This window comes from Kryptolebias marmoratus, linkage group LG13 (genome assembly GCF_001649575.2).
Source record: "Kryptolebias marmoratus isolate JLee-2015 linkage group LG13, ASM164957v2, whole genome shotgun sequence".
Classification (NCBI taxonomy): domain Eukaryota; kingdom Metazoa; phylum Chordata; class Actinopteri; order Cyprinodontiformes; family Rivulidae; genus Kryptolebias; species Kryptolebias marmoratus.
This window is the reverse complement of record NC_051442.1, coordinates 4,679,998-4,707,517: the sequence shown is the minus strand read 5'-3', so window position 1 is coordinate 4,707,517 and position 27,520 is coordinate 4,679,998. Positions and strand designations below refer to the sequence as shown.

General features: G+C 38.3%; 1 protein-coding gene across 2 annotated transcripts in view; it reads left to right on the top strand.

Annotated features, from left to right (window-relative positions):
- mcama (melanoma cell adhesion molecule a) overlaps nt 1-27,520 on the top strand; it is a 57,281-nt gene that overhangs the window by 24,753 nt on the left and 5,008 nt on the right. For both annotated transcript variants that reach the window (XM_017419948.3, XM_017419949.3), the window contains exons 2-14: nt 11,934-12,067; nt 13,231-13,459; nt 13,669-13,739; nt 13,841-13,928; nt 15,314-15,493; nt 17,050-17,177; nt 18,215-18,359; nt 18,842-18,957; nt 19,765-19,906; nt 20,627-20,757; nt 22,123-22,264; nt 23,599-23,634; nt 26,365-26,494. In XM_017419948.3, the coding sequence (XP_017275437.1) occupies nt 11,934-12,067; nt 13,231-13,459; nt 13,669-13,739; nt 13,841-13,928; nt 15,314-15,493; nt 17,050-17,177; nt 18,215-18,359; nt 18,842-18,957; nt 19,765-19,906; nt 20,627-20,757; nt 22,123-22,264; nt 23,599-23,634; nt 26,365-26,494 (1,672 nt within the window). The remainder of the gene's footprint in view (nt 1-11,933; nt 12,068-13,230; nt 13,460-13,668; nt 13,740-13,840; nt 13,929-15,313; nt 15,494-17,049; nt 17,178-18,214; nt 18,360-18,841; nt 18,958-19,764; nt 19,907-20,626; nt 20,758-22,122; nt 22,265-23,598; nt 23,635-26,364; nt 26,495-27,520) is intronic.

Sequence of the window (27,520 nt, the reverse complement as noted above, 5' to 3'; positions counted from 1 at the left end):
AATTGGGTTATTTAACCAGACACACATGCTTGTGGTAGCATGTGTCTGGATTCTTCTGAAAACATCAAACTTCCTGTCTTTCCTCCTGTGACAACTATTAGATGGTTACTGTTAGTGTAAGTGTATCATCGTTAAAGACACCATGAGCATCAGGTTAAAGGCTTTTCTCTCATTCTAATACTCCACTTTTCTGCTCTGATGTGTTTTATTACAAATACATGCAGCTGAAAGCAGAGATTGGGGATCTTTTTTTGTTGTACTATGAAGAGGGTCCCTGTGTACTTATCTGACATATTTTTACAGCTAAGCCTTCGTGGTAATGTGTAAAAATACTTCATCATTGATAAAAAAAATAAATAAATCAAGTATTGTCTTCTGTCTTTTCCTCTTGCAGATGATAACTTTCATGCTGCCAACATGATGGTTTGTTGTGCCAGGGATTTTATTGCCAGCATTATTGTACAGTGTTGTGCTTGTTCAGCTCATGTATGTTCAAGACTAATAATGGACTAATTCCAAATACTAGTGGACTGATTTGTGCATCTCTTAGTAGAATAAATTATTTGAGTTACGTCTTGTTTGTGCAGTTCTCTCCAGGGGGCAAAACGCAGCTTCCTTTGGGAACTTTGAGATGTTAGTTTAGTGAGTTTAGTGTTCGGAGGTAATATTGTTGATCTGTAAACTAAAAAAAAAAGAAAAAAATGCAGAAATGTTAAAATGCTTTTGGGCATCAGTGGAGGGAAGAGTCAGAGGAAGTTCAGACTTTTATAGCTGCACAGGTGTGTGTGAAAGAGAAAATCAACAAGGATTTCATTGTGTGTGGTCTTGTGATAACACTCTACTAAGTTACCTCGTCACTCACACACACACACACACACACACACACACACACACACCCCTGTTTGCTCTCACTTCCACGCTTCTTCCCACAAATCACTTGACAAATGGGCTGCCCACAGGTGTTGCCGACTCCCCTCCCCACCATCCACCCCATCCTCAGCTGCATGGGAACAGGGTCGGCTCTCGTATTATCCACAGCTGCTTGTGTCAACGTGAACCCCACCTCCTCCGTCCTCCCCGGCCCGGCAGGACATTGTGCCACCCGACGACTGGGAATCCAGTCATAACGATGGCCCTGGCTCAAGGTTTTGGCACGCTGCGGCTCAGTGAATCAAACAAGTGGAGGATATTGTCTGCTAAGCCCTGAGAACCAGAGTCTCCCAGTCTGGAGATGAAGATAAAGTCTGCCCTGAGCTGCTCTCATATCAAACAATGCAGCTGGTTATGAGTTCTGAGCACAGATATTTCATTGTGTTTGACATTGTGTCCGATCCAAAGCAGGGTGACTGGTGGTGGGGCTAAAGGAAAAAAGTGATTATTACTTTCTGGAGGTGGGGGCCGTGTTTGGACGGGAAATACAAGACGAGTTTGTTGTGTAAATAGAGTTTTAGCTCTTTGGAACATGTCAGTCAGGCTTCCGTAAAGGTTAAAGTTTTGAACCTTTGTCTCACTGATTGTTTACATGAAAACAAACACGTTTTTATAAAACACAGAAACACATCCAGGCGTGTTTATTTGATAAGTGCAAGAATGTGACTCGAGAAATTGCATTTTCTGTCATAGTTCAGTGTGAATGCTGCGTGACGAATTACTTGACTGAAATAGAACAAAGAAGCTGAAACTGAGTTGTTGAAGCTAAAAAAGCAGAACGCTAGCTAAAAGCTAAAAGGTGTAAAAACAGCTAAAGGTTAGCTAAGAGTAGCAAAAGGAATTGAAGAGATCTCAAAGCATTTCTATGGGAAAATATTACATAAAGTTAACTGTTTTGAAAAGTATAAAACTTCCAAAAATGAAGTCATAGCAGCCGTCTCCTGAATGAGCTGAACGTTTTGATGTATGAAAGACTAAAATAACTCAAATAATCATGCAGATAAATTCATTTTTAATAGCAAAACAGTGTCTTGTAGTTTCTGTGTACCGTTTCTAAATCATACCAATATCAGTATCAGCTAAAACCCACATAAGCTTTGTTTGCTTGGCCTCCATTATCTGCAGGTAATTGTCCTTCAGTGACTCAGAGCGTGTTTATAAATCCCATCCCCAACAATCAGTTTTCTGCTTAACTAGACAAAACATTCACCTCTTGGAAGTTTGATCTTGAGGATAAAATCGGAGCTTCTTTCTCTCCGTTGTTTCCTGTGAATTTTCTTCTATGATCCTGCTGTAGTCTGGCAACTGCAGAGTGTTTGGTGTAAATAGATGTGGTTGATAAAATTCCAGCACAGGATACCGTGGAGCCTATTCTTAACATTTCTCATTTTCACCAAAGATTCAGTGAAAAAAAAGAAAAAAAAGCAAACAAGCTTGATCTCCTTTGCAACACTGCAAAAAAATACAAAACATTTCTAGTGAAGAAAACTATGAATGTGATGAAGAATTTCCGTACAGGAAGCACAGATGACAGGTCGGAGGAGGATTCTCATGAGGAAGCTAAGCTGAAACCAGCGAGTTCTTGACTTTTGAGACTCTGAAGGCAGTAAAAGCATCTGATGTCTCCTCTTCTTCTCTATCTCTCTCTTTTCAGGGCTTCAGGAGGGTTAAATCAGTTTGCTTATTTACTTACATTTCATACCTGTGTATTTGTCATTCATTGGTAATCTATTCCAGGTGTCTGTTCTTCTCTGTGAATGTGTTCGAACTGGATGAAGGTTTTCTGATGAGACCAGAGCCCGCTTTAACACCTGCCCTGTCAGAGAGGAATTCCAGTCTGGTTATTGGTCTCAAAGTTTTGAAAATTGTCCAAACATTATTGTTTCTGAGCCTCGGAGTGTGTGTGTGTGTGTTGGGAGGGGTCGTAGGTGGGGCTGGCCTGAGCGCACACAGTAGCCTCTGCTCCTCATTAACACAGCGGCGCACCTGTGATCACTCTGATATTCTCTTTGAGAGCATTAGGGTTCCCAGCGGGGGATTTGCGGGGGGCTGGGGTTCAGCATTTTGATCCCGGTGAATTGGGTGTGGCACGCTTACCCGACAGCTCGCCTCATGTCTGCCGGATGGGATAAAAGGAGAGCGAATGCACTAATAAGCCTTTGTTGGAGGGCATGCACTGCTTGGCTATAAATACACAGAAAATCAGATACTAAACTGGACAAAAGTTCAAATAGATATAAATAGTCACAGAAAGGTTTAAAGAAAAGGTTTTGTGGGTTGCCTGGGAGTGTGTTAGTTAAATGGAGATGTTGCTGGTAATCACCATTAAAGCTAATTGTGAAGTTTTTATGCAAAGGCCTTCCAGACTCATCAAGTGCAATATGAGAGTATCAGAAAACATCCCTCTAAATATATTCAGTTTGTTTGCATGATTGATTATGTGGTTGTTTATGCAAATGAGCAGAAATAATCAGCCATCTTGCTGTTTTTAGACTCTGTTGATGATGTTTTTTCTGCAGTACATCTGTAGACCAACAGCTCTGTAGCGTTTTATAAAAATGTAAACGTTTTTATTATTAATTGGAAGCGTGAACCCTTTCACATGAACCATTTTCTGTGATAATTAGAGTCCTTACTAAATTGAAAGTGGAAAAAAAAACATTATTTTGCTACTTTTCAGATTCAAAATTTGCAGGATTTTTTCAGATTCAAATAGAAGTAATCCAGTGCAGCCCTTTCTGTCTGCTGTTTGAAGGAAAGTTAATTCAGTTTGCACTTAGTTTGTAGTTTTCAAGGATATTCAGCGCCGTGATGATGACCACGGCCGCTCGGATAGGAAGGGCTTTGTTGGAGCACAGCAGAGAGTCCGTGTGCTGTCGTCAGAGGTTTGATTGGGAAAAGGTCTTCTATTTATAGTAAAAGAAAGATGGCCAGAACCTCATACCTGGCCCTTCGTTCATTAATGTCTCTTCTTTCACAGTTTTTAATAAGGATGAAGGAGCCATCACTGTCATTTACAGACTTTGCCTCAAAATGTCAGTTTTCTACACCTTTAGCAAAGTGGGATGATGCTGTTGAATATTAAATAAATTAACCATCTAAGGTTGTATCAGTCAGTCTGTACTTTTAACGTTACATTTTTAATACATTCAAGTAGCTACTGACTTTAAAAACAGCCTCACAGAACGATGCTGCCGTCAGAACAAACAATCAGTTCTTATCTAGTCAGGAGCTTCAGAATCCATCAGGCAACACTATGTCATTTTATGACGTTTTGCATTAATAATCACACAGGTGAGTACTGTTTGGCTCAGTGAGGTTATTGGCTGAAGTGTTAAATCTGTATAATGAGACAAAACATGTCAAGTTACAAATGTGACTGAAGAGCATTTAAAAAAATCTACTGCATTGCTGAAATTACTTTCAGAGAATATAAGATATGACAAGATGTTGAAGCATGTTGAGATTTGCAATGAGATATTGTGCTCCTGGCTCAATGAACTGTATGTAAGGAGTCTCTAAAATGTCTCTACACATTTGTGGGGGTTCTTAGTCTCCTTACGTGAGTCACAGAGAATCACACTCGTGTTCTTTAAATTTTAAACAAAATAAATAATTGTGTGACAATTCTTTCTCAAAATAGTCAGAGTTGTTGAAGGTGTCTCAAACCCTTCTCAATTTAGTTTTTGTAAATTTTTGTGTATTTTGGTGTGGGTAAGGCAAACTTTAGATGTAAAAAACAATCTGAACAATTGGATGCATTACCTAAATGTAATACTGAGAAAACTCAGACAGTAATTTTATAAAAAACAGAAAAAAGGCACTTTATTTATTTCCATTATGGCCTAACAAGCTGCAAAACAGCTACCTAAATATTACTGTTGTTACCATAAAGAAACTGTTTTTTTGTTAAGAGGAAATAAAGCATTTACTAAAGAGTTTACTTACTGTCACTGTCATAGTTTCAGATTTCAAATCCTGGATTACATCTACATAAATAAGGGCATCCGTGTGTGCAGAATGAGGGCTTGGCTACCGTTGTATGATAGTATTCACCAGTGGAAGATTCATCTTTGAGACGAACAAAAGAAAAAGTGCTTTAACAGCCAGATAGTTTTGGTTTAGCATGAACAAATGTAATGGTCTTTTTCTGTTAGCTTTGTTTGTCCTTTAAGGTTCTCTTGTGGGAAAATGTGGTGCAGAGAAATAATGAAAAACTTCTGCTTCAGCTCGTCATAATTACATGATTAGTGAAGCCTGAAATGTCATTATAGGTGGCTGTTCTGTACAACCTCTAGATGATATTTATGACAATACCATAAACAGTTCGGTTTTCAAGAGTTAATTCATTTTTACAATTTGTTTGGCAACAATTTGGAAGACAAAAACATATTTAAATGTTGTTTAGCTGTTTGTATTACTATGAAGAGCATTTAAATCATTCACCTTGTTCTCATAAACCAAATAGTTGTGCTTTAGCGTACTGGCTGTCTTTATTAGTTGAGACTGCAATAATGGAAAACAATAACTCAGAGCTTAGAGGGTTCATGTATAGACTTTTATAGCCTTCCTGAATTTGAATGAATGTTGTTTTCTTCGGTAGAGATGTGCTCCATACATGTGGTTACTGTTATATCTAAACATACCGACTCCCATTCAGGGAAAGAAAATCAAATCTTATAGCTTTGAACTGATATTTCATTTTAAAAATGGATTCCTAACAAATTGTATTCAGAATTTATCTCAGAGCAGTTAGAGTTACTGGTACCATGTTATAACATATCCATTTGTTTCAGTTGCCTTCAGTCCTCTGTTTGGTAAGAGGGCTGAATATGTAATAAAATTTATGTCCCGGAATTTCTTGAAACCCACTCAATCACTTCAAAATTATCTTTCAGGAAACTTTATTACTGCCAGCTTCATTTAGCAATGTGTGTGTTTTTTCTGCTGATAGCTGAAAGAACTCCCCCATGATGTTGATACAGTGTTTAGCCTATTGACCTTTAATTATCCATCCTGTGGCTGTGGAGCAACCTGCGTGCCTGAGCCCAGCAGCTCTGCAGGGGTTTTTATTGATGGGTAGTGGATGCAGAGGAACAAGCCTCACTCACTGTTGAACATCAGATACAAGCATAAATAAAACATTTATGTTGCTCTTTTAATGAAGTCTCACCCACCGGGTGCGATGATGAAAAATTTATACAGCTGCCGAAGAAGTTGCAAACCAGAGGGAGTGATTAGCAATTCTTTCAAAGCCAGAGGTTGCAGAATTTTTATTTCATTTTATTCATTTTTTGTTTTACTTTCTTCTCTGTTTTTGAAGTTTTGAAATGTTGAGGTTTTGAAAGGTTTTAAAAAGTTTTGAAACCTCAGTTGTCGGTGGGATACTCCTGACAGAGTTAACGCATTGATTTGAATGTGCTGAGAAACAAATTCTGTTTATTTTACATTATAATTGATTTGAAATTATATCTGAAATACAAGAAGTAAAACAGCCAAAGGCTAAAAATAAACTTGTTTGTTAGTTTAAGAAAGTGATGAACATAAAGTGATGTTTTTGGAGACATTTTGAGATGTTCTTTTTACCATCAGTAGTTATTATCACCTGCCATAGAAGGTGGAAGGCAATAATTGTTTTTCCCGGTTATGTGTGTGTTCGTTTGTCTGTACTGTTAGTAAAATATCTTATTTGAACTTTCAGAAAGTAATCATTGGGTTGACATCTCAAACTGATTAACTTGCTTTTTTTGTGTGGGCAGATAGTGACTTGTTTAGTGGATCTAAAAAAATGCAAAAGTGACAATTTTTAAAGCTGCGTTTGCAGAATCTGCGTCCTGCTTATGAAAGGCTCTTCTGGGCATCTTGAACTGAGAGTTTCTGTTGATCACGGAGGGCAGGTTAAGGTCCTGACCTGGAGCTGTGATGCAACAAGAAAAGAGGCTCAAAGATGCATTGAGAGGCGTCTTTGAGGAGATTTGCAGCACTTCCTTATCTCTCTGTGTGAAAGAATAAAGCTTGAGCCCTTCTCTGTCACACCGGCTGCGGGGAGATTTGTGCCAGATGCTGCTTCTGAAAGCACATCAGGTGGACAAGGAGCTCTCATCTCCACTGCAGACTTGTATTCTTTCTGTGTGTGTGTGTGTGTGTGTGTGCCCTTTGATGTCAGCCAGCAAACACTGTCTCCCAGGTGTTCAACCCCATATCAGGCCTGTGTATTAAAAGCCACTCCTTCCTGTCATCCACACTTACATGCCAGCTTTTTACACCCTGTCTCTCTGAGGGACTCTAACTGTTGGAGCACAAGTTTTATTCTGAGTCTGCAGAAAATTGACATTTCTAAAATGCTGATTTCCTCATAAGTAGCTTTAAAATGCTAATTTTATTTCTGAAAAAATGTGTGCAATAAGACTTTACATATTAATGTTTGTTTAAGATTTTCTTCAAGGTCTTATGATTCTATAGAGTGACTTCTGCAATATTCAAACCCAGCCACCGTGACCTTTATGGTCATTGAACGGAAACAGTCCACGCCTTTCTAATTTATCCTCTTATCTCCAGCAATCAGCCCGATCCGAACAGAGAAAATGAGAGTTTAAAGAGTGTTTTAAGATGACAAGTTTTATGCTCCTAGAAGCATTCAGTCTCATTTCATGCCTCACCAAGCTTGTGAGAGATTATGGTGAGTAAATGAGGCTGGTTTGTTGTGTCAGAGGTGATTTGGACTCTTATCAGCGCCAGAGCGGCAGATCTACTGGAGGCCTAAGCTGACAGCCTTAATGGAATGGGAAAGCTAATAATGGTGACCACTTACTGAGCATCTGAGGGTATTGTCTGTCTGTTTGGCACACAATGAGTGACTGTATGCAGAGGCGGTCCAAGAAGCATTCTCCTCATTATGTCAAATTAGTATTGTTAGACTAGTATTGTTAGTCTGTCTGGAATGGAAGGACAGAACAACAGTGACATTTGTCTTTTTCAGCATTCAGTGTAAACGTTTTAAAGGATCAAACGTGAATAAAGTTTAAAAATTCCCGACTAAAGCCTGTATCATCACCTTCACCTTTATTTAACCAGATAAAAACTCATTAAGATCAAGATCAAAATTTCCAAGGGGAAGAGGTCAGCAGCACACGTCATAAATCAAAACAATTTACAAGATTGTAGTGAGGAAAAAAGAAAAACTGAGTTAGCTCCTTCAGGTGTAATTGTATTTTGTCACAATTTTTGTTGGAAGGAGAACCTGAATGGTTTTATAATCCAGTGGCAGACAGGTGTGTAGTGGCAGGAAACCCACAAACATAAAGAATTAAAGGCCTAGCGTATCGCCTGCCACCTTTCATACAGGAGTATTAAACTGAAATCGTCCTCTGATGAGAGGAGACGGACTTACAGCTGTTTAGGTCGAACCTTGTAAATGACCTCATGTGATACTGAAATCCTGGAGATGTGTTATGGGAATGACTCTCTACCACACAATATTTAGCTCAATGTCTGTAAAATTAGTTATTTTTGTGCTAAGTAATGTCAGCCCACTGTGGCAGCCGTCTTGAATTGTGTTGACTCCAAATAATATCTTGTAGATGTACAGACAGTGATGACTTTCTGAGAGTTTCATTAAGATTCGTCCAGTGATTCATGAGATATTTTGCTAACAGACAGACAGGGTTGTCGTCAACAGTTATTGCCAAAGTTTTACGCAGAAATACTGCACAATGTGTAGTGGTTGGAGTACGTGTAGGGAATGATGCCACACCAGATTTGAGCTCGATATCTGTAAGATTGGGCGAGTTATAACCATTTTTGTGTTTGTTAAGGACTCTTAAGCTGTGGCGGCCATCTTGAATGTGTAAAAATATACACTGTCAGGTGGAGTGGAGATTTTGGCGAACCCAATGTGCAGACTCATGATGAGAGCTTTAAAGGAAAACTAATTTATTATGAATAAAAGAACAAAAGGCTGATGACGCAGCACAACAAAAACTAAATCCAAAGACTGAACAGACACGAGCAGAACCAGACAGCAAGGGAAAGTGACAAACAAACCAGAGAGTGGAGGAGATGACCGGGTTTTAAAGACAGAGGGTAATTAGGAGAAGTGGGCACAGGTGAGTGATAACTAACGAGGAGCAGGTGGAGATGGGCGCTGCAGGAAAACAAGCGACTGACTGAGGAGAAGTGAATAATGACCGGAAACAAAAACACAAGAAACAAAAACTGAATAAAGACAAGACTAAGCATAAAGATAAAATACAAGAAACAGTAAACTTAAACTTAAATATGAAAAAGATATAATAACCCCCCAATCCTGACACACACAAACATGGGCAAAAACACTTTGCCTTTGGCGGTGGATGATAATATAAACTTCCTGACAGAATGTAGTAGAAAAACAGGTTGTCAAAAAGAAAAAAATTGAGCGGTCACTCAAAAAACATTTGTTGGAATTGTTGCATGAGACTGTGTGAAATTTTTTTTTTCCTGCAAATTTTTTACACTGGCAACAACTGAAAAAGAAGTTACCACTGAGTCAGAATATAAAAAAGGAGTTAAAGCTTTGAAACACATGATTTATAAAACAAAGAAAGAAAAACATTCAAAATCAATTCCTTTGATTTATTTACTTGCTTTTTTTTTCTTTCAGCTGTAACTTTAAAAAAAAAGTGAATAATTTCACAAGTGTTTTGGAAGCTAACTTGTCGCGGAGCTAATCTGCAGTTTAAAGTGTAATTATGTTGACAATCCCCTTTGTGTTGTTTCCTCGTCACAGACCAGTCATGTGGAGTCTTGCCCAGTCTCAGGCCTGATCCTGTCCTCACATCCAGATATTCCAGGGTGGTGTTTTTTTCTGAATAAATTATTTCTGTTTGGGGGCAGACGGCAGACAGACACACCCACAGGCAGCCGTTTTGGTTGTTAAGGTCCACAGATCATGGGTCATGTGTGTTTGAGCTGCATAAAGTCACAACAGGAACAGATAAGACTGGTCCCAGGTTGGCTTGGGAGCCAAATCCGCAGAAACCCCCCAGTGCTAATCGGATTAGCTGAAAAGTTAGCAGCACGGCCCCAAAGAGACACAACATTTTTACTCTTGACTTTTGCGACATATTTTCTTCCTTAGCCTCCATAATCTGCTTCTTGTCTCAAAGCCGCTTCCCATCATCTCCATCGCAGTAAACAGCACATTCAAAGCACCATGAACTGCTTTTAACCTCTACATGGGATGACTGGTGGGTGGGGGTGGATGTACGTGTATGAGGGAGGGGGTCTGTTCCACCCAGGTGGGGGAACAATGGCAAGCCCGTTGTCTTAAAGGGATGGTTGGTTGAGCATAGCTCTGAAGCGGGAGGGACAAGAAGAAGAAAAAAAAATGAGTTGAGAAAATCATTGGCGGTGGGAAGGAGGAGGGTGGGGGGGAGAAGATGGGGGAGGAAAAGGCTGAATGGAGGCAGCAGGGTGGCAACTGGACTTCTAAAGCTCTTTTCATGCTTGGTCTGTTTCAACCAACGCTGAAAACATATGAGGACACTCAGGTCTAGCTTTGCCTAATTGTTTTTCTTTCTATTTTAAAGCTATTAGATAAAAACAAAAGCTGGACGTCTGTGTTTTATTCCCACTTAGTACCATAGCAGTATTACACTGACCTACATTAATATCTGGAATCTCAGTTCGGTGGGTGGGAGCGAACACAGTTCAAGTGGTTGTTTTTTTTTTTTTTTTCTTCATCCAGGTCATTCAGTTTTGAGAGTGCAGAAAAGCAAAGATTCCTTTTGGATTAGAAGTTAAATTCCCACAAACCTAAAACATTCATGTTAGGTTAATTGGTAACTCTAATTGGTGCCCAGGTGTGAGTCAGAGCGTGAATCATTGTTTGTCTCTGTGTGTTCCTGTGATGGACTTGCGATCTGTCCAGGGTGTCCGAACAAGGAATAGGTGGAGATATGCACCAGCTTCCCGTGAAAAAAAATTATATATATATATATATATATATATATATATATATATATATATATATATATTTTTTTTTTTTAATTTTAAAATAAAACTATCAAGTCAAAGTAAAGCATTTGGAGAAAAAACTCTTAACATAAAACTGAAATGTGTATGTTCAACACAAAACCTGAGTAAATTCATCACTTAATTTGATGCACTTTCTTTATCCTGGACACCTGGTTTGATCAGGTGTGCAGGATAAAGAAACAGCAAGTGTTAACTCTGTTTGATTCTGTTGATTAGACTTATTTGATGATTTTTTTTTCCAGTTTTACTTTGTTTCTGTGTGACATTCTGCAAGTTGAATGATGAAAATCATATACTGGACCTTTTGCTTTTAATATTTGATTGACTGTTCTGTCTCTTTACTATATGCATGAACAAAGTCCTGCTGGCTAATCACCTAAGGAAATTATTTCACACTACACTGATCATCTGACAACACCTGATGGTGTCAGACCGAGTGGAGAGAAAAAGTGGAGCAATCTATACCATCCTCTAAACCACATCAAACAGAGAAAAGAGGGTGTTTTGGTGCCATCCTTGTTTTCATTTGTCGTTGTGTGAATGGGCCCCTATAGAACAGCAGCCAAGTTCAACACGGCTGAAAAAGCTCTTGGCAGTCCGATTGGACAGCCCAGTGTCAAACTGGCTTGCCTCGCTTCGCCTGCATTCCCCCAATGATGCCAAGGGAACGGCTTCTCTGGCCAAGATGTGGGTTTGTGGTTACAGTTAGCCGGGCAGAAGAAAGATGAAAATGATGCCATGTGGACAAGAAGCCTTTTCTTCTTTATTCGGCGAACATGGCAGGTTGTCTCCAGATTGGCCTGGGAAGACGGTCATCTGCCAACCACAGCTTTGAGAATTCAAGTAAAAAGGTCAAAGTTAGGAAAAACACAACCACCGTCAAAAGGATGTTTGATTTAGTGAAGTACTATTTATGGCTCTGTGTAGTTCCTGAATAATGTGGGCCAACTAGAACTGATTTATGTGCATATCTATGTGTTTTCCAGCATGGGGCAAAGTGGAACTGACTGTGAATGACAGCCTTGAGGTCTACCTGGGCGACTCAGCAGAGATCCCCTGCCATTACAGCTTCACCAATGTGAACAATGAGCCCAGTTTTGTCATGATCCAGTGGTTTGTGGTGAGTAAAGCTGGACACTGAAAAGTGACACTGTCCATCTGCCAGCTGTTCATGTATGAAGCTCGCTTACACTCATTTGCTTTCTCGTTTCTTGTTCAGTTTTGATAAAATGTTGGATTTCTTTGATGATCTTCCTTGGAAAATTTAAATAAAGTTGGAAATCTAACCCATAAAATTAACTCTATAAACCCATGTTTTATTGAAAATGGAACGTAGTACACATATCAAATGTTTAAACTAAGAAATTGTGCAATTTTTGGAAAAAAAGATAAGGTAATGTTGAATTTTATGGCAGCAACACATCTCAAAAAGGTTGGGACGAGGCCATGATTACCACTTTGAAGTGTTCTCTCTTCTTTTAACAACAGTCTGTAATTGTCCAGGAACTCAGGAGACCAGTCGCTGGAATGTTTTGGGAGGGGAATGTTGTCCCATTCTTGTCTGATGTAGGATTCTAGCTGTTCAACAGTGTTATTTGCTGGAGAGGTGTTGTTCTAAAACCTGTATGTACTGTTCTGCATTGATGGTGCCTTTCCAGATGTGTACGCTGCCCATGCCATAGGCACTAATGCACCCCCATACCATTCCAGAAGCAGGCATTTCTAGACGGTGTTCACATATGGCTTCCTCCTTGCATGATAGAGCTTTAACTAGCCTTTGTGGACGGCATGGGGAGCAGTTTTTCTCAGACATTACTTCTGAGAGATTCAGCTTCTCTAAAATCCTCTTTTTGTACCCAGTTCTCTTACTGACCTGTTGCCAGTTAACCTAATCCAGCTGTTTTTTATTCATGCCACTTATGTTTACAGTCTTTTGTTAGCACTGTCCCATCTTTTTTGAGATAAGTTGCTATCATTAAATCCAAAATTAGCTTTTTTCCTCTAAAAAATGTGACATTTTCATAGTGTTCAACATTTGATATGCTTACTATGTTCCACTGTGAATAAAATATGGGTTTGTGGGATTTGCAAATCATTGCATTCTGTTTCTATTTACATTTTACATAATGTCACAACTTTTTTGGCATTGGAGTTTTAAAATGAGAAGATAAATCCTGACTGCAAGACATTTACAACATTGCCACTGAATATTTTTTTGTTTTACAATACTGTAGATCTAAGATGTTTGATGTTTTACTGTGTCCTGGCTGTGTTCTTCTGCAGAGAGCTGCAGGAAACAGCTCGCGGATGCGTATCTTCTACAGCGACGGCAGTCAGCAGATAATTGATAGCAACACAGACTACAGCGGCCGCATTAATGTGACTTCGGACCAGAAGGAAACCAGACTCTTAATTCAGAACACTCAGCTGTCTGATGAGAGGGAATTCTTCTGCCAGGTTAATGGACTGGCAGCAGGGACAGCTGAGGGAAAGACCCACCTCAAAGTGTTTGGTAAGACAATAAATAAATAAATAAATAAATAAAATAAACTAGAAGCACTCAGAGAGCACAAACCAACTGAAAGACAACCAAAAACATAACCTTCTTATCGGAGATAATAGTATAATAAAAATAATGTAAGGGAAGATTCAAACTTTTAACAATCTCATTGCTTGAAATGCAATTGTTTTAAATTACTGAAGCTTTTTTCCCTGATTTAGCTCCTCCTGAGACTTCCGTCATCGAGGGCGTTCTTACTGGAATATCTGTGACCAACACAGTGCCATCTAAGGTGGGTAAACTTTATCTAGAGATGAACAAACAACAACATTCAGGATCCATGTTTGGTTTCCAATAACTGATACCAAAGCCCACTTCCCGACCCTAATCCAGGTGGCGTCATGTGAGGCTCGAAATGGCTTCCCCAAACCCAACATCACCTGGCACAGGAATGGGATGCCACTGATTCCCACACCTGGGCGTGAGTATGAGTGGTTTTCTTTAAATTAAACACAATTCTTTCCATTTTAAATTCAATCTGCAGCACATCAGTGCAGTTCTGGAGCAAGAATACACTTTTGGCTCACTGGTGGTTGACCAAGATGAGATTTTTTTCAATGTTTGATAAAAATCAACAATTTCATAACAAATACCATATTCAACATTAGTTTGATGCTGTTGCAGTTTCTCTATGATGCGCTTAAAGAAAATGATGTGTCAACTGATCTGACCACAGCTAATGAAATGTCTTTGTGAAATATTTGGCAAGTGCCAAGATCTAACTGGCAAATAATTCATCGGCTGACAGATTAATCCATCGTCTCACACCAGTAGCCAGTTAGCAAACACTACAATACTGTGTCAGAAATAATAAGAAATTTGAATCCACATTTATTTCTAATCTTTGTCACGGCTGTTTGGTCAGTTGGTCTTTAATTTAGCTCAGACAGAAAGGTCTTTCTGAACCATGATTACCCCAACCAACAGCTTCCTCTTTAGTTATTCTAATTAGCAAATTTAGAGTACAACTGCTGTGCACGAGCAATACTTTTACACTGATAGTTTTAGAGATACTGTACACATTTTATTATGTCAAATCAGTTTGTTAAACTGAAGTTGAAAGCGTGATTATGTTATAAGCGTGATGGTAGCATTTTGAAAGGCTGCTCAAGCAGAAACTTAACCATCGCAGCCTTTTTGTTTAATTTATTTGTATTCTTTCATATTTTGCTTACACCTTTAAAGGAGAGAAAATGATACGAATATGTGCCCTAAAGTTGCAGATAAGCTTAAACAATTAAAAAAGAGCAAATTCAGCTGTTTGAAGAAAGGTTGGACTGTGCTAATGCAGCTACTGTTTAAACTTCCAACATCAGATTTTGTAAAAATCCACTCTAAGAAAAAATGCCTACATACTGGTGTATAAACTGTGAATTAAAAGTTGTGGTCACCATGGTAACCACACACTTTTGTTTGTCACTCCCTGACTGCAAAATTAAGACATTCAGCTAGAAACAGATAAAACAAACAGCCGATTTGCAAAATCTACAAGCTGGATCTTACAGATTCTTGAACCACGAGTGACAGAAGATTTTCATGGATACGCTTTAGAAATGTTCTGGTTCTACAGTGTTTTATGTAGGAGATATAACAAGTTAAAAAGTCCCTTCAATTCCACTTTTGAAGAGAATATTTTGAGCTAAAATACAACTGGTCTGTGGAAGCTTGCGTGTGTCCTCTCTGTTTGAGAGAAAGCCATAAAAGCGTTTTAGCAAATAGCTTTAATAAATACTTAGTTCTGGTTTATTGTTGTTGTCGGTGGTTTGTTGATGCACGTTTCCTGTTATTGTTTTGCTCATACTGCAGGCGTAAACATTCTGATCCTTGTGACCCGGGAGTCCAGTGGTTTTTACTCAGTCCAGAGTACACTGGAGTACCAGGTGATTAAGGAGGACAAGGACTCCTTTTTCTCCTGTGAGGTCAGCTTTTCTGTCCCAGGAGCCATCAGGACGATGGAGTCCCACGGCGTCAACGTCACTGTTCACTGTGAGTCTGCACAAGCTTCTTATACTGCTGTAATATAAGTCTGTGGTTGAACAGTGAACCACTAATGTGTCTGTAATGACTTGTCTCACATCAGTTGTTGACAGTAATTGTCTGCTACCATAATTGCTTCACAAATCCTAATTTGTTCAGTTCAGTGTCTCCTTTCTTGTGCAATTAGGTTAACGTAAATGACTTTACCTTGTTATGTTTTACTTTAGTAGCACAATGTCTGCATTTCTATTTAAAATGTATTTTAAAATTTATTTTTAACAATCTTTGCACATCAAATTAACACATTTATTGACCTGTAATAATTGTTTGCATGTTTTTTCTCTCCTGTTACAATTTCTGTCTTTTCACACAATTGGATTTGTATTTATTTGCGGCAATAAGCTTATGTTTCTATTTCTGTTTTTAGTTGACAGCTGATTGCGTGCGATGGCGTCTGTTTTGGTTTTACAGCTAGCTGTAACAGATGCTGAAGTAGTTGAACCTGCACATTGTCAGTGGAATATTCATAAAACGCCCACGTTGGAAATGCTTTAACCAGCACATTTGTAACAGTTCTGGTGATAACGTCTGCAAAGCTGAAGAAAGGAGTTAAAGGTTCAGATTCCAATTCAACAGTGAATTATATTATTTGTCGAGTCCGGCTGATTTGCTAAGTGTCTTGCACTTTAAAGTACTCGTTGCAAACTATAAAATCCAACATTAAAACTATATTAAATGATGCAGTTTGAAAGAGATTGCTCCAGTGGTTTTCCAGATATGTCAACATGCAGTTCTGAAATGTAGGTCCACACTTCATGTAAACAAGGCATGCCACTGAAAACTATCTGAGAGCTTATATTCATACTTTTTAAAAAAAGATCTGACTGAAAATACCTACCAACACATCAAAATTCTACTTCTCAATACCAAGCGCCTCTTCCGTTTTCGTGAGAAATAAAAATCTGGAAAAACCTCACTTTGGCTGTTTCAGTAGACAAACACATGTGGTACAATTTTTTCATTTAAGGACACATTAACCATTGTTAGTGACAGAAATTGTGCAGATTTTGTTTCTTACTTTTTAAATTTTTATTTTGACCTGTCTTCATGATGTTATGAGTACTTTTAAAGTTCAGAACTTTTTCGTGAGAAATGCAAAGCTGGAAAAAAGTTTAAAAAATAAGTATTTTTAAGCTCCTATAAATCAAATAAAAATAACCTCGGCAAACTGGGATCAATTTAGGAGATGCCTGGTTATTTTTTAATCAGCTGAGCTCTTTAACTTTAAGTGTGTGCAAGAAAAAAACGCTAAAGTTGGTCTTTAAATAGTAGTTTTCTCAGTTAATATAAAAAACAAAAATAAAACTTATGCTTCAGACCATCTTGTCATTCCTGTCGTTTATTGTTGTTGGAGCAGTTTTGTATGAAAATGGTGGAAGGAGAAGCCAAACAGAGTCTGTTCTGTCAGCATTATGGAAATGCTCTTGTAAAGTGACTTTAACAGCTCGCTGACTAAGCTCTCTTAATTTGATTTTTTTTGCGTTTGTTTGTCTATGTGTGTGTAGACCCCACCACCATGGTGGAGCTGTGGAAGGAGTCGCCCCAGGGCTTGGTCAAAGAGGGGGATACTGTGGTGCTCCGTTGCCAGGGTGACGGCAACCCCCCGCCGCCCTTCATTTTCAGCAAAGAACAAGTAAGAATGGAGGGTCTTTTCTCACCCCGACAAGTCCCTGAGAGGGAATGAGTGACACACAAGAGACGCGTAGGGAATGTTTTTGATATGCAGAGCTCACAAGGCCCCATGTAGGCACGAGTGTGCGAGGTCTATGAGGACTCAGTCAGCTCTGACCCTGCAGATCCAGACCGGGGTCTGAGACTGGAGGCGACAATGATGGGGCTCATGAGCAGGACTTATTCCCATGTCAGACACACATTCATCGTGTGTGGAGAACACAAAAGCTCAGCTGATGGCTGTCTGAGTGTTTCCTAATTGGTCAGTCACCAAACTTGTAAATGGTTGTCGTAACAATGACACGAGCGAATATTTTTTAGAAGCCATGAAAGACTTTATGTAAATTTATTGCATATGTTGGTTTCATTTTAATACATTTACCCACAATTCTATGCTGAAAAACAAATAATTGAATTTTTCTTTCTACCTTTTTGTGGATCAATGACACTAACAACCAAATGAAAGAAGTGACAAGGAGGCAAACCCCAAAATCAATAAAAATGATTATGTTTGGGTCATTTTTTTGCTAGACTTTCATATTTGATTTAGTGCTACTTCAGTAAAAATTAAAGCAGTTACACTGTTTGCTGCCAGGACCTTTTAATCCATACCATCAAACAGGATGACCATGAGAAGAAAAAATCTCTAATCAAACACATTAAGAATTTCTGTACTGTTTTATGTTTTTTTTTTGTTTCTGATTGATGAGGTGGAATTCCTGCTAATTTATATAACACATCCAAAACCATCTCAAGAGGTTTTACAGGAAAATGAGTCCCTTTCAAAGATCTCTATGATTCAGTCCAGTTGTAATTGAATAAAATCTGATTAAAATCCATTTAAATACATTCTAGTTACAGTCAAATCATTTCCAGTTCATCACAATCAGATTCTGTAAATCTTTAATTAATATATGTAATCCAAGACACAAAAAAACACGCGTTAGTTTCCCTCATTACCGTTTTAGATTTGATCTAAGTTGAGAGTTTCTGTCGCAGGAGCCGGATGTGAGCTTGGAGAGCAGCGGCGACGTGTTGATTCTGTCTTCTGTGTCGCGGAAAGACAGCGGCATCTACCAATGTCGACCTCTGGACGCCGTCGGCCACAGCGAGGTCAAAGGAGAAATGCAGCTCAACGTGCACTGTAAGAAACAACCCCGGGAAAACACGTTTGGGTCATTAGTCTTTGTGATGTTTGTTCATCTTTAAACAAAATACTGTTTTCAGTGATCTTTTAATGAAGGTAATTGAGGTGTAACAAAACTTTGTGAACTCAATCTGTATCGCTGGATTTCGTACAGGTTTCTAAAAAAAAAGCATTTACATTTTGATCTGAAAGACACCACCATAACACCAGGAATGCCTCTGTCACAACAAGGCTTTCAGATTCTGTCACATATTTGTTCCAGCCCTCAACCTCTACCAAAACCACATAATACATGATACTTTTCTGCTGTGTATCCGTTTTTACAGCAAGTTACATGCTGTAGATGTTGCTGGGGATATTTCCTTTCCTAAAATACAAGCAGATGAGCTATTTAAGCAGAAAATGTAACTTAAACCTCCAAGCCTCTTTTTCAGCCTTGTGACAGTGTTTGTTCTCTGTCTCGTTTCGTAATGTTTCAGATTTGGATCCAGCTGTTGTTGTGCCCAAAGACTCGGAGGTTATGCTTAAAGGAGAAGATCTGGTTGCAACCTGCAACGCTCTGTCCTCCCTCACAACATCAGTTGTCTGGCACAAGGTAGCTACTGTAGAAACTTTATTCATGACTTATTATAGGTGCTTTGAACAGGCAGGGACTTGTATGAGGGGTGACCTTAAGCTCTAATTTATTTCTATTAGACTAATTAATATAAATTTCCCCAAAGCTTCTTCTCCTGTTTACCACATTAAAGTTACAGCTTTAAACTTTATTTTCCATCACGCTGACATATCTGTGCTGACATGTAGTAACTGATATGGAACCATCTAACAAATACAGAACAATTTAGTATCAGAATATGCATAAGCTCGTGTTTTTTAGCTCATTTTCATAGATTCTATTTCTTTAAACCTAGATCCATCCTGCTAAAACACAAACCACTTCATTTATTCATGCCAAATTAGGAGTTCTTCACAGAGTTATGATGAAATATTTAGAGGATGCCCCATGCAACAGTAGTTGGCTTTTTATTTGCTCATTTGATCACTTTCCCTGCTTTTTAACAAGCTGTTATTTTATTTAAAGAAGAGCAGAAATATCTAGTGAAATGATCCACTGAAGAAAACGGGCTCCTGGTGTTGCAGCATTCAGTTTGCACATTAGTTTTGATGCTAGTTGGTCATTAAAAACTTAACAGTGAACATATTAAATAAAATGTTGCCAGAAGTCATTAAAGCTAAAGGAAATCCCCCCAAAGGGACTTGTGAATATCTAACACATTGTTTAGAAGCTGATCAGGTCAGAATTACAAGTGAGATATTTCTTTCTTGCACATCTTAAAGCGGATAGAATCACTGACTTTTCTCGCTGCTGCCACTTTTTTATGTTTTCTGTGTGTGTGTGAAGGACGGGGAGCAGGTGGGTCAGGGTAACACCTTCCACCTGCAGGACGCCACCTACGAAACGAGTGGAGAGTACATCTGCAAGGTGACCGTCCCCAGCCTGCCCACCCTGCACACCAGCGGCTCCGTTCACATCATCGTCCAAGGTCAGTCAGCTCCTGCACCCATTCAGCAAGTTTTTATTTTTATTTTGGTATTCAGCCACTAATCATGGACATCCTTACCTGCCTGCAGCCCCACATTCAACAAACCGCCAGACACTTTGGGTTTTAAGACCTTTTTTTATGAAACCAGTAATAACAGATGCATATCTGTCCTACATATTGTAGCTCTAGTCAAAGTCTCTCAGCTCTTACACTTGTTCCTTTTTTTCTGCTTTTGAAAACTTTATTACCAAAAGGTTCACTTGCTGCTGAAAATACTGGCTGATTGGAGTCTATTCTCCTCAGACATTTACATTGGAACTGGTTACAACAGATGACAGTCAGGTGTTGGGTTTCATCGTGGAGAAGAACCTGTGCCAGTTACTTCAACTTGAAATAGAAAAGACTGGAACTGAGATATTTTGGACTTCCTGAAAAGCCTAACTTTATGTGCCTTTTTAAACAAACACAGAGCTTTTAATGTGGAAGATCTGGGCAGGACAGTGGAACAGAGAAAACTGTAAAAGCACTGTTTCTTAGGAAGGTGATGAGCAAGTTTGACCTGCCTTCAGTGTACTGATGGAGGAAATGAATGTATACACACAGAGTTCATGATGAAAATGATTCAACGTTTTATAAATTACAGCACATTAAACAGGAGCAGAACAGAGAAGTTTCATTACAAACATATAATAAACTTTTCATGTGACTGCACTCTGCTAGGTGGTCCTCAGCTGGTGGGTGTGGAGGAGGAGGTGCAGCTGGAGGAGGTGGCGGGCAGGATGGTGAACCTGAGCTGTGAGGCTAAAGGACATCCAACACCCAGCATCTCCTGGAACATCGTCGGCAGCCAGGTCTGACTCCATCCCTCCTGTCAGCTTCATCTAAAGCATGCGTCAAACTCAAGGCCCACGGGCCAAATCCGGCCCTTGTTAACATTTTATCTGATAACAGATAATATTTTAAATATACTGGATATGGCCCAACAATCTGTGACTGAGTCTCTATCGTTTTTCATTTTGCTTTAAAACCTGAGCATACGTTCTGCAGACTTCTCATAACAGTCGGCCAAATTTTCAAGCCAAGAAAGACAAGTGATCTTTGATTTTGAGGTGAAAAAGCAACAGAGAACGTCAAATGAGACTGATCAAACTGTCGTTGACGAACCTGCAGCTAAGAAAAGTAATGGGTATCTGACTCGAGTTAATGTCTGTCTTTTCCTGTTCTCTTTTTATATCAAAGTCAAATATTGTTTGGGTTTCTAGCTATTTTCTTACTGATTTGATGGATTATGTTAAAATCTATTACTAAGAAATAATAAATCAAAAAGTTGTTGTTAAGGCACGAGGAATAAATTCAGATGTGTCTTTTTAAATTTGATCTTTTTTTTCTTTAATAATTAAGTTACGAATGTTCTAAATTTGACATAAAATGTCACTAAGCAAAGGTAAATTGTACTGTGAATAATTTGACATTTTACCTAAAAAAAAACATGATTATTAACAGATATTTTTTCAATACTGACCAGGATTAAACCTTGGCTATGACCAGGTTTTTTTTTTTTATTTCCCCGTTGCGTAACAGAGTTTGACAGCCCTGATAGATCCTGACTTTTCCTGTAGTCATAATTAACATGAAGTTATTTTAAATTAACGTAACCGTAGGATCAGACTCACAGTGAAAGCACAGATGTTCATTATGCTTCTGCTGTAGGTGCTTCTCTGTTTTGTCGATTTAAACCTTCCGTCATGCTGTTTTATCTGATTGTCATTAAAAAATGTATAGTTTACCTGTGAGATCCTAAACTTTGATAAACTACCAGATGATTAGTCAGATTCAGCTGAGTTTGTGCTGATAAAAGTTCTGAATGAAAACAGACACAGAAAGTTTGCAAAATAATAGAATCAGTTCCTCTCTTTGAGAAGATTTGGTTTTGATTAGGATCCATACAGTGTGGTTTTTTTTCTTTAAAATGTTATTATTGCAGCTGATGTCACAGGAAAAAAAAACATTTGTCTGTGTTAAAACTAGAGTAAATTTAAAACCATAAACCTATATTTTAGTTAAAGACAAACATATTTATTAATTGAAATTCTTTCTTTGATTATAAAATATATTTTGCACATTGTGAAAGCTGCAGCTTAATTCTGCAGAGCTTTTACGGATGCAGACGATGAAACGTGCATAAAAACACTCTGGTGTCTGTTTTTTTTCTGTAGAACTGGCAGGAAGTGGCGAGCAAAGAGAACGATCACGTGACTCACAGCACGGTGTCGGTGAAAGTCACCTCGGATGTCAGCGCTCTGTGTAACGCTTCCAACGACATGGGCGCCGAAGTCAAGGCGTTCAGGATCAAAGCCAGTAAGAATCTGTTTCTGTCAAACACTCAATATGAGAGAAACTGTGTGTACTTTTTTTAGATCACTAACATTTGTCTGTAAAAACTAATCTGTTGTATCAAAGAGCTATTCTAGTATTTATTTAACTTATTTAATTCAAGTTTTTGTTCAGGTGTGACATGGCTGCTCATAGGAGCTGTCTAGTACTTTGATTTTTGATTGTAGTTTGCTGAAAAGTAATCCTGTGAAGGGAGAAAGTGTTTCTGTTCTCTCCCTGGATGTGTCAGCAATGAAACTTTAAATTAACGACCATCATGAGTTTGTTGAGCTTCTTAAACTGAAGCCTGAAATAAGTTATCTGGGTTTTTTTAGGTATTAGAAAGTTTTTGCTGCTTTTGTGGGAGTTCTAGTGTTAAAAATTAAAGGAAAACATGGAGAGAACATGCAAGAAATACTGAGGTTAACCCCCCCCCTTTGTTTCCTTGAGGAGAAACTAATTAAAGCTAAAGTAAAAACACCTGATGCCCGAGTTAAAAAACCTTTTGTTAACTGAAAGATCACTAAATACACCTGTTTTTCAATTAGTCTAATTACATAACTGAGGTTTTAAATAGACCTGAGGAAAAAGCCAGCCTTGGTTTTGAACCTGTGGGTTGTTTGTGTCTGCATTATGGCTCCAAACAGAAATGAAAAAAAAAACAACAGCAACAAGTTCTGTAAAAGTGTTCAACTAAAACTCTGTGGTACTAATCAGGGCATTCAGAAACAGACTTTTCATGGAGTTCATCTGTGAGATGACTGATTATTTCCACCACAGTGAAGTCATAGTTCTTAGACTGAATGAGAGGGGGAATATTCTTTGTGTTAATTATTAAAGGCTTCAGGTGAATAATCCATTGCAGCTAAAAAAAACAAACAAACCCCAGAACATCACATTTCTGCCCTGCAGCACTTCCTCCAGTGAACAGGCACTTTAACTCAATCTGTAGCTTTTAACTGCAGCTGGGATACCTAACTATTTTGAATTGGGACTAAATAAAATAATGCAATAGGTTCTGATGGATTTCATCTAGAATTATACATAGAATGACAGAGATAAAAGGTGATTTTTTTTTTTTCCTGCAGTAAGTGTAATTGAAAGCAAGCATAGCCACACTTTGATTGCATAAAACTGTGGATATGTCGTGCCCCGATGTTAAGATGAAGTTAATATTGAAAGGTTGTGCTTTCTTTTTTGTCCCTTTCACCTTCAGAGGACGATTAATCCGCTCAGATCAAATGAAACTTGTGAGTTTTTGTCTGTTGGGTTAACATTGGTGGACTTGGACCTCTAAGTCTTGTTCTACTTGTTCACAGTTCCCAGGGTCACAACAACTGCTCGCTTCTCTCCTGGTAAGATGATTGCCCCGAAGTCTCTTTTATGTTACAGCCTTTCAGTTTCCTTCTGTCTCAACGTTCACGCTTTTCGCTTACATCTGTGTGACAATGAAGGCTCGGTGAAGAGCATGCATTATTTACAGCCATTCCACCCCACGACTTGTCTTCAGTGGGCTGGCAGATCTTTGGGATAGCCTTTGGCTGTATTAAATATGCTGTTTGATTTAGGGAGAAAAATCTTAACACCAGCAAATTCGAGCACTCCAGCCGTCAGACGGATCCTCAGATCAAACCTGCTGCAGCAGCAAAACACTATTTGTTTATCCCAGAATTTTTAAAGCAAACAGAAATAAATAACATGGAAAAACACAGTTAATTACATTTTAACCTTATTTTTTTCACATATTCACAGGTCACATATGGTATATTTCACAAACCAGGAGAATTATCTTAAAAAGAGGCAACAATACGGCTGTTTTCTGACTTAATCAGTTGTTAGCATTTAATCTTCACAGGGCTCTGGGGAATACATGGAGACTGGAGAAGAATGAAAAAAGAAAGCAGGGAACATTGTAAAGTAGATGTAGACTTGTATTTTTTTATTGCTTTTCTAAATGTTTACTGTGGTTAGTAATGGTTGTAGTCAGAGGGAATTACATCATCAACACTTGGGTCAATAAACTGAGGTGTTATTGAGTTTTTTTGTCTGGAAAGGCAAAGACATTAAATTTGCTCCTTGGTGGAGGTGTTAGACACTCATGTCACAAAACTGGACTCTGGGTTTTAATAAAAACTTTTTAAATAAAAAATGAATATATAAATAAGGACTGTTTAGGCATACTGCATGCCTGCTTCTTCCCACTGTCCTGTCCTCTTCTGGTGATGGATAAAGCTGCTGATGCTGCTTGGAAATGTTTTCTTTCTTTAGTTTCTGCCGTCATGCCTGCCTCATGCTTGATCATTGCTTTCAGAAGCTGTTACTACATGATATGAGTCACTGCCTGAGACGTTGTGGGGTGCAGAGGTTTGAGGTTCAGAGTGTTTGGATGAAGCCACTTAATGTTCTTCCCTTTAATGGAGTTTAGCTTGGATTTTCTTACAAAGCAGTATTCAGCATGATATCAGATTTCTGACATTAAATGCAAGTAATGTTTAATTCAAATTGGTTAAAAAATAAAGCAACATTTCCAGAGGAGTGGCAACTTCTCAGTTTTTTAAATCTGTGCAGGATTGGAGACATGAAGCAGGTCAGATTTCTTCTTCACTCGTGTCTGAACAGGCATGACTCACATCCGGTGCTAACAGATCCACCGAGAAAGTACATCTTTAGTTTTACTTTTCTATTTTTTTCCCTTCTTTCTGTATATTTAAGCAGCCCCACTCTTTGTGGTTTGCACGTGCATGCTCACATACTGTGTTACGATGGATGACGGCTTTTTCTGCAACTCTGCTCTAAAATTTAACCTTAAAGAAACAAAATAATTTAAAAAAATGAGTTCAGCTCTGACAAATATTTGGATCCCTCAGCATTTTGTAAACACATAATTCAGTAATAACTGTTTAAAGGTGTTGCTCTCAAAGTAATGTTGATTTAAAGTTTTTTTTTATCTCTGATTTGAAAAGTTGAAAACTGAATGATAAATTTGTTTTTAATTGTACAAGGAGACAAATTAACTGTGAAACCACCTGTTGTTTAAAGCACATTCAGTGGCTGCTTGTTTAGTTTTTAAATGAATTTTTCCCTGTAATGATGGAGCAGTGACCATGAAAAGCTCGTCAGAATGCAAATACACATTTAGAGTTTGTCCAGTAACGTCTGCTGCAGCTGTTTAACTTTCAGGGTTTTATATATTTAAATTTATTATCTTTGTTGGATTACAGTTGTTAATTTATTTTGGCAAATATTTGGTTAATCAGTATTCTGACATGATTTAATATTTTATGGGTATTTATTCCAGATAAGTTAAAGAGAAATCCCTGAATATATTCAAACTAATTTGTATCGTTGCACATTCCTCTGGACACTTTTTATTCTTTCAGTAAACTAGTTTGCAGTTTAGTTTTATTGTCGTGGTGTCCTGATGTGAATGTGTTAACATCACTAACACTTCCTCGGATGAAGTACAGAAAATGTAAATGTGTTTTAAAGAAAGAGCCCAGATTTATGATTTGATCAGCATCCTGAAGTGACAGCGTCAGTCAGCTGTGATCTTCAAACGTTAAATGGAGTCAACATAATTCAGGAGTTCAGAGAAGATATCTTGTTTTTCCATGTAAGATTTATTGTTTCCCACCTTTCTGTTCTTAAATTTGAGCTTCAGAAAACAGCAACAACAGCTTTCCCTTTTCTGGATGCATAATTTTATTCAAATAAAGGCTACAGGTCACAGAGGCTGAGCAAAATAAATTGTATTTTTCGGCTCTGTAGCTTCCTTTGGCACTAAATGAGGGAAACAGACATAATTTCTTGCTCAGTTAATTATTTCTAATAAAAAACACTAAATTTACCCACTTAATGGAAGAGCTAAGTTAAAATAGAGCTGGCTGTAGATGTCGAACATTTATTTTCTTCTTTAAACAAGTTTTAAAGGGAAGTTCAGGAAAGGTTTGAGGTTCTGGTAAATTGTTTTCACAGAGCAGTGAGTCAAAGGATTTTGAGTTTAGGTTGAAGTTGTGAACAGAAATGGGTAATATGTCATTTATAAACACAGTTAATGTGTGATTTGTGTTTGTGTGTGTTTGCAGTTGAAGGCAGTGGTGTGATCATAGTGGTGATCATACTGTGTCTGCTGCTGCTCGCCTTCCTCGGTAGCGTTTTCTACTTCCTACATAAGAAGGGAAAGATCCCCTGTGGACGCTCGGGCAAGCAGGAAATGTGAGTGTTGTCTCTCTTCACTCCACTTCTGATTTTTCTCCAGGTCAACACATTCTTAAACCAGCAGTTAAAAGATAGACTAACACCTTTAACTCCAAACATGCGGCTTATTTGTCGCAGTGAGCCTTTTTCAAGTGAAAATTTGTTGAAAACAAAGCTGTGAAATGTGAAAATAAAAATCGGTTAGCAGTCAAACCTTTGGAGGTGCCTCCTGTAACTTCATCCACGTTGAGCTTCTGGAGGAGTTCAAGCTTGTTTGGGATTTCTTGCACTTTACGGCAGTAATCTGTTTCCTATTTGACATTTATCCAAACACAGAGCTTGCAGAACAGCTGCTTATTTATAGAAAGCATATACAATCCCACATTTCTTTATACATCTGTATAAATGAAAGCTACTTTCATTTATACAAATAATCTGCATAAATTAAAGTAGTTTTCCTTGAAGGAATGCATATCCCCCACCGCCTTGCATGGCAACGTTTTAAACAAAGATGTCATACAATCTGTTAGCTCTAGGAATATATAACAGCTATTACCACACCAAATCTGAGCTAAAAATCTGTAAAAAAAAGTGTCAAAGTTATAGTGTTTGCTAAGGTTGATTAGCTGTGGTGGCCATCTTCAATCAGATTAACTCCCAGAGTTAATCAGTTTTAGATGTGCATCTGAGTTTCATTAAAATCCATCCAGTGGTCAATGAGATATTTTACTAACAGACAGACAAACACAAGCACAGGCATTCACCCTCTGATAAGCACTTATTTTATTAAGATCATCTTAGTATAATTCAAGTATGTTCTTGTGGATTGGTGGACTTCCAGCGCCGTACTCTTTAACAGAAATATCTTAGAGTCGTTAACATCATGTCACCTTCAGACAAAACCTGGACCTGGATTTTGATTTGCAGCATCTTTAACATCCAAAACACACAAACACACAAACATACTGTAAAGTAAAACATCTGGATGTAATTAAAACCCTGGATTTTCTCATTTTTGTGTCATTTTTCATCATTTACCTGTTT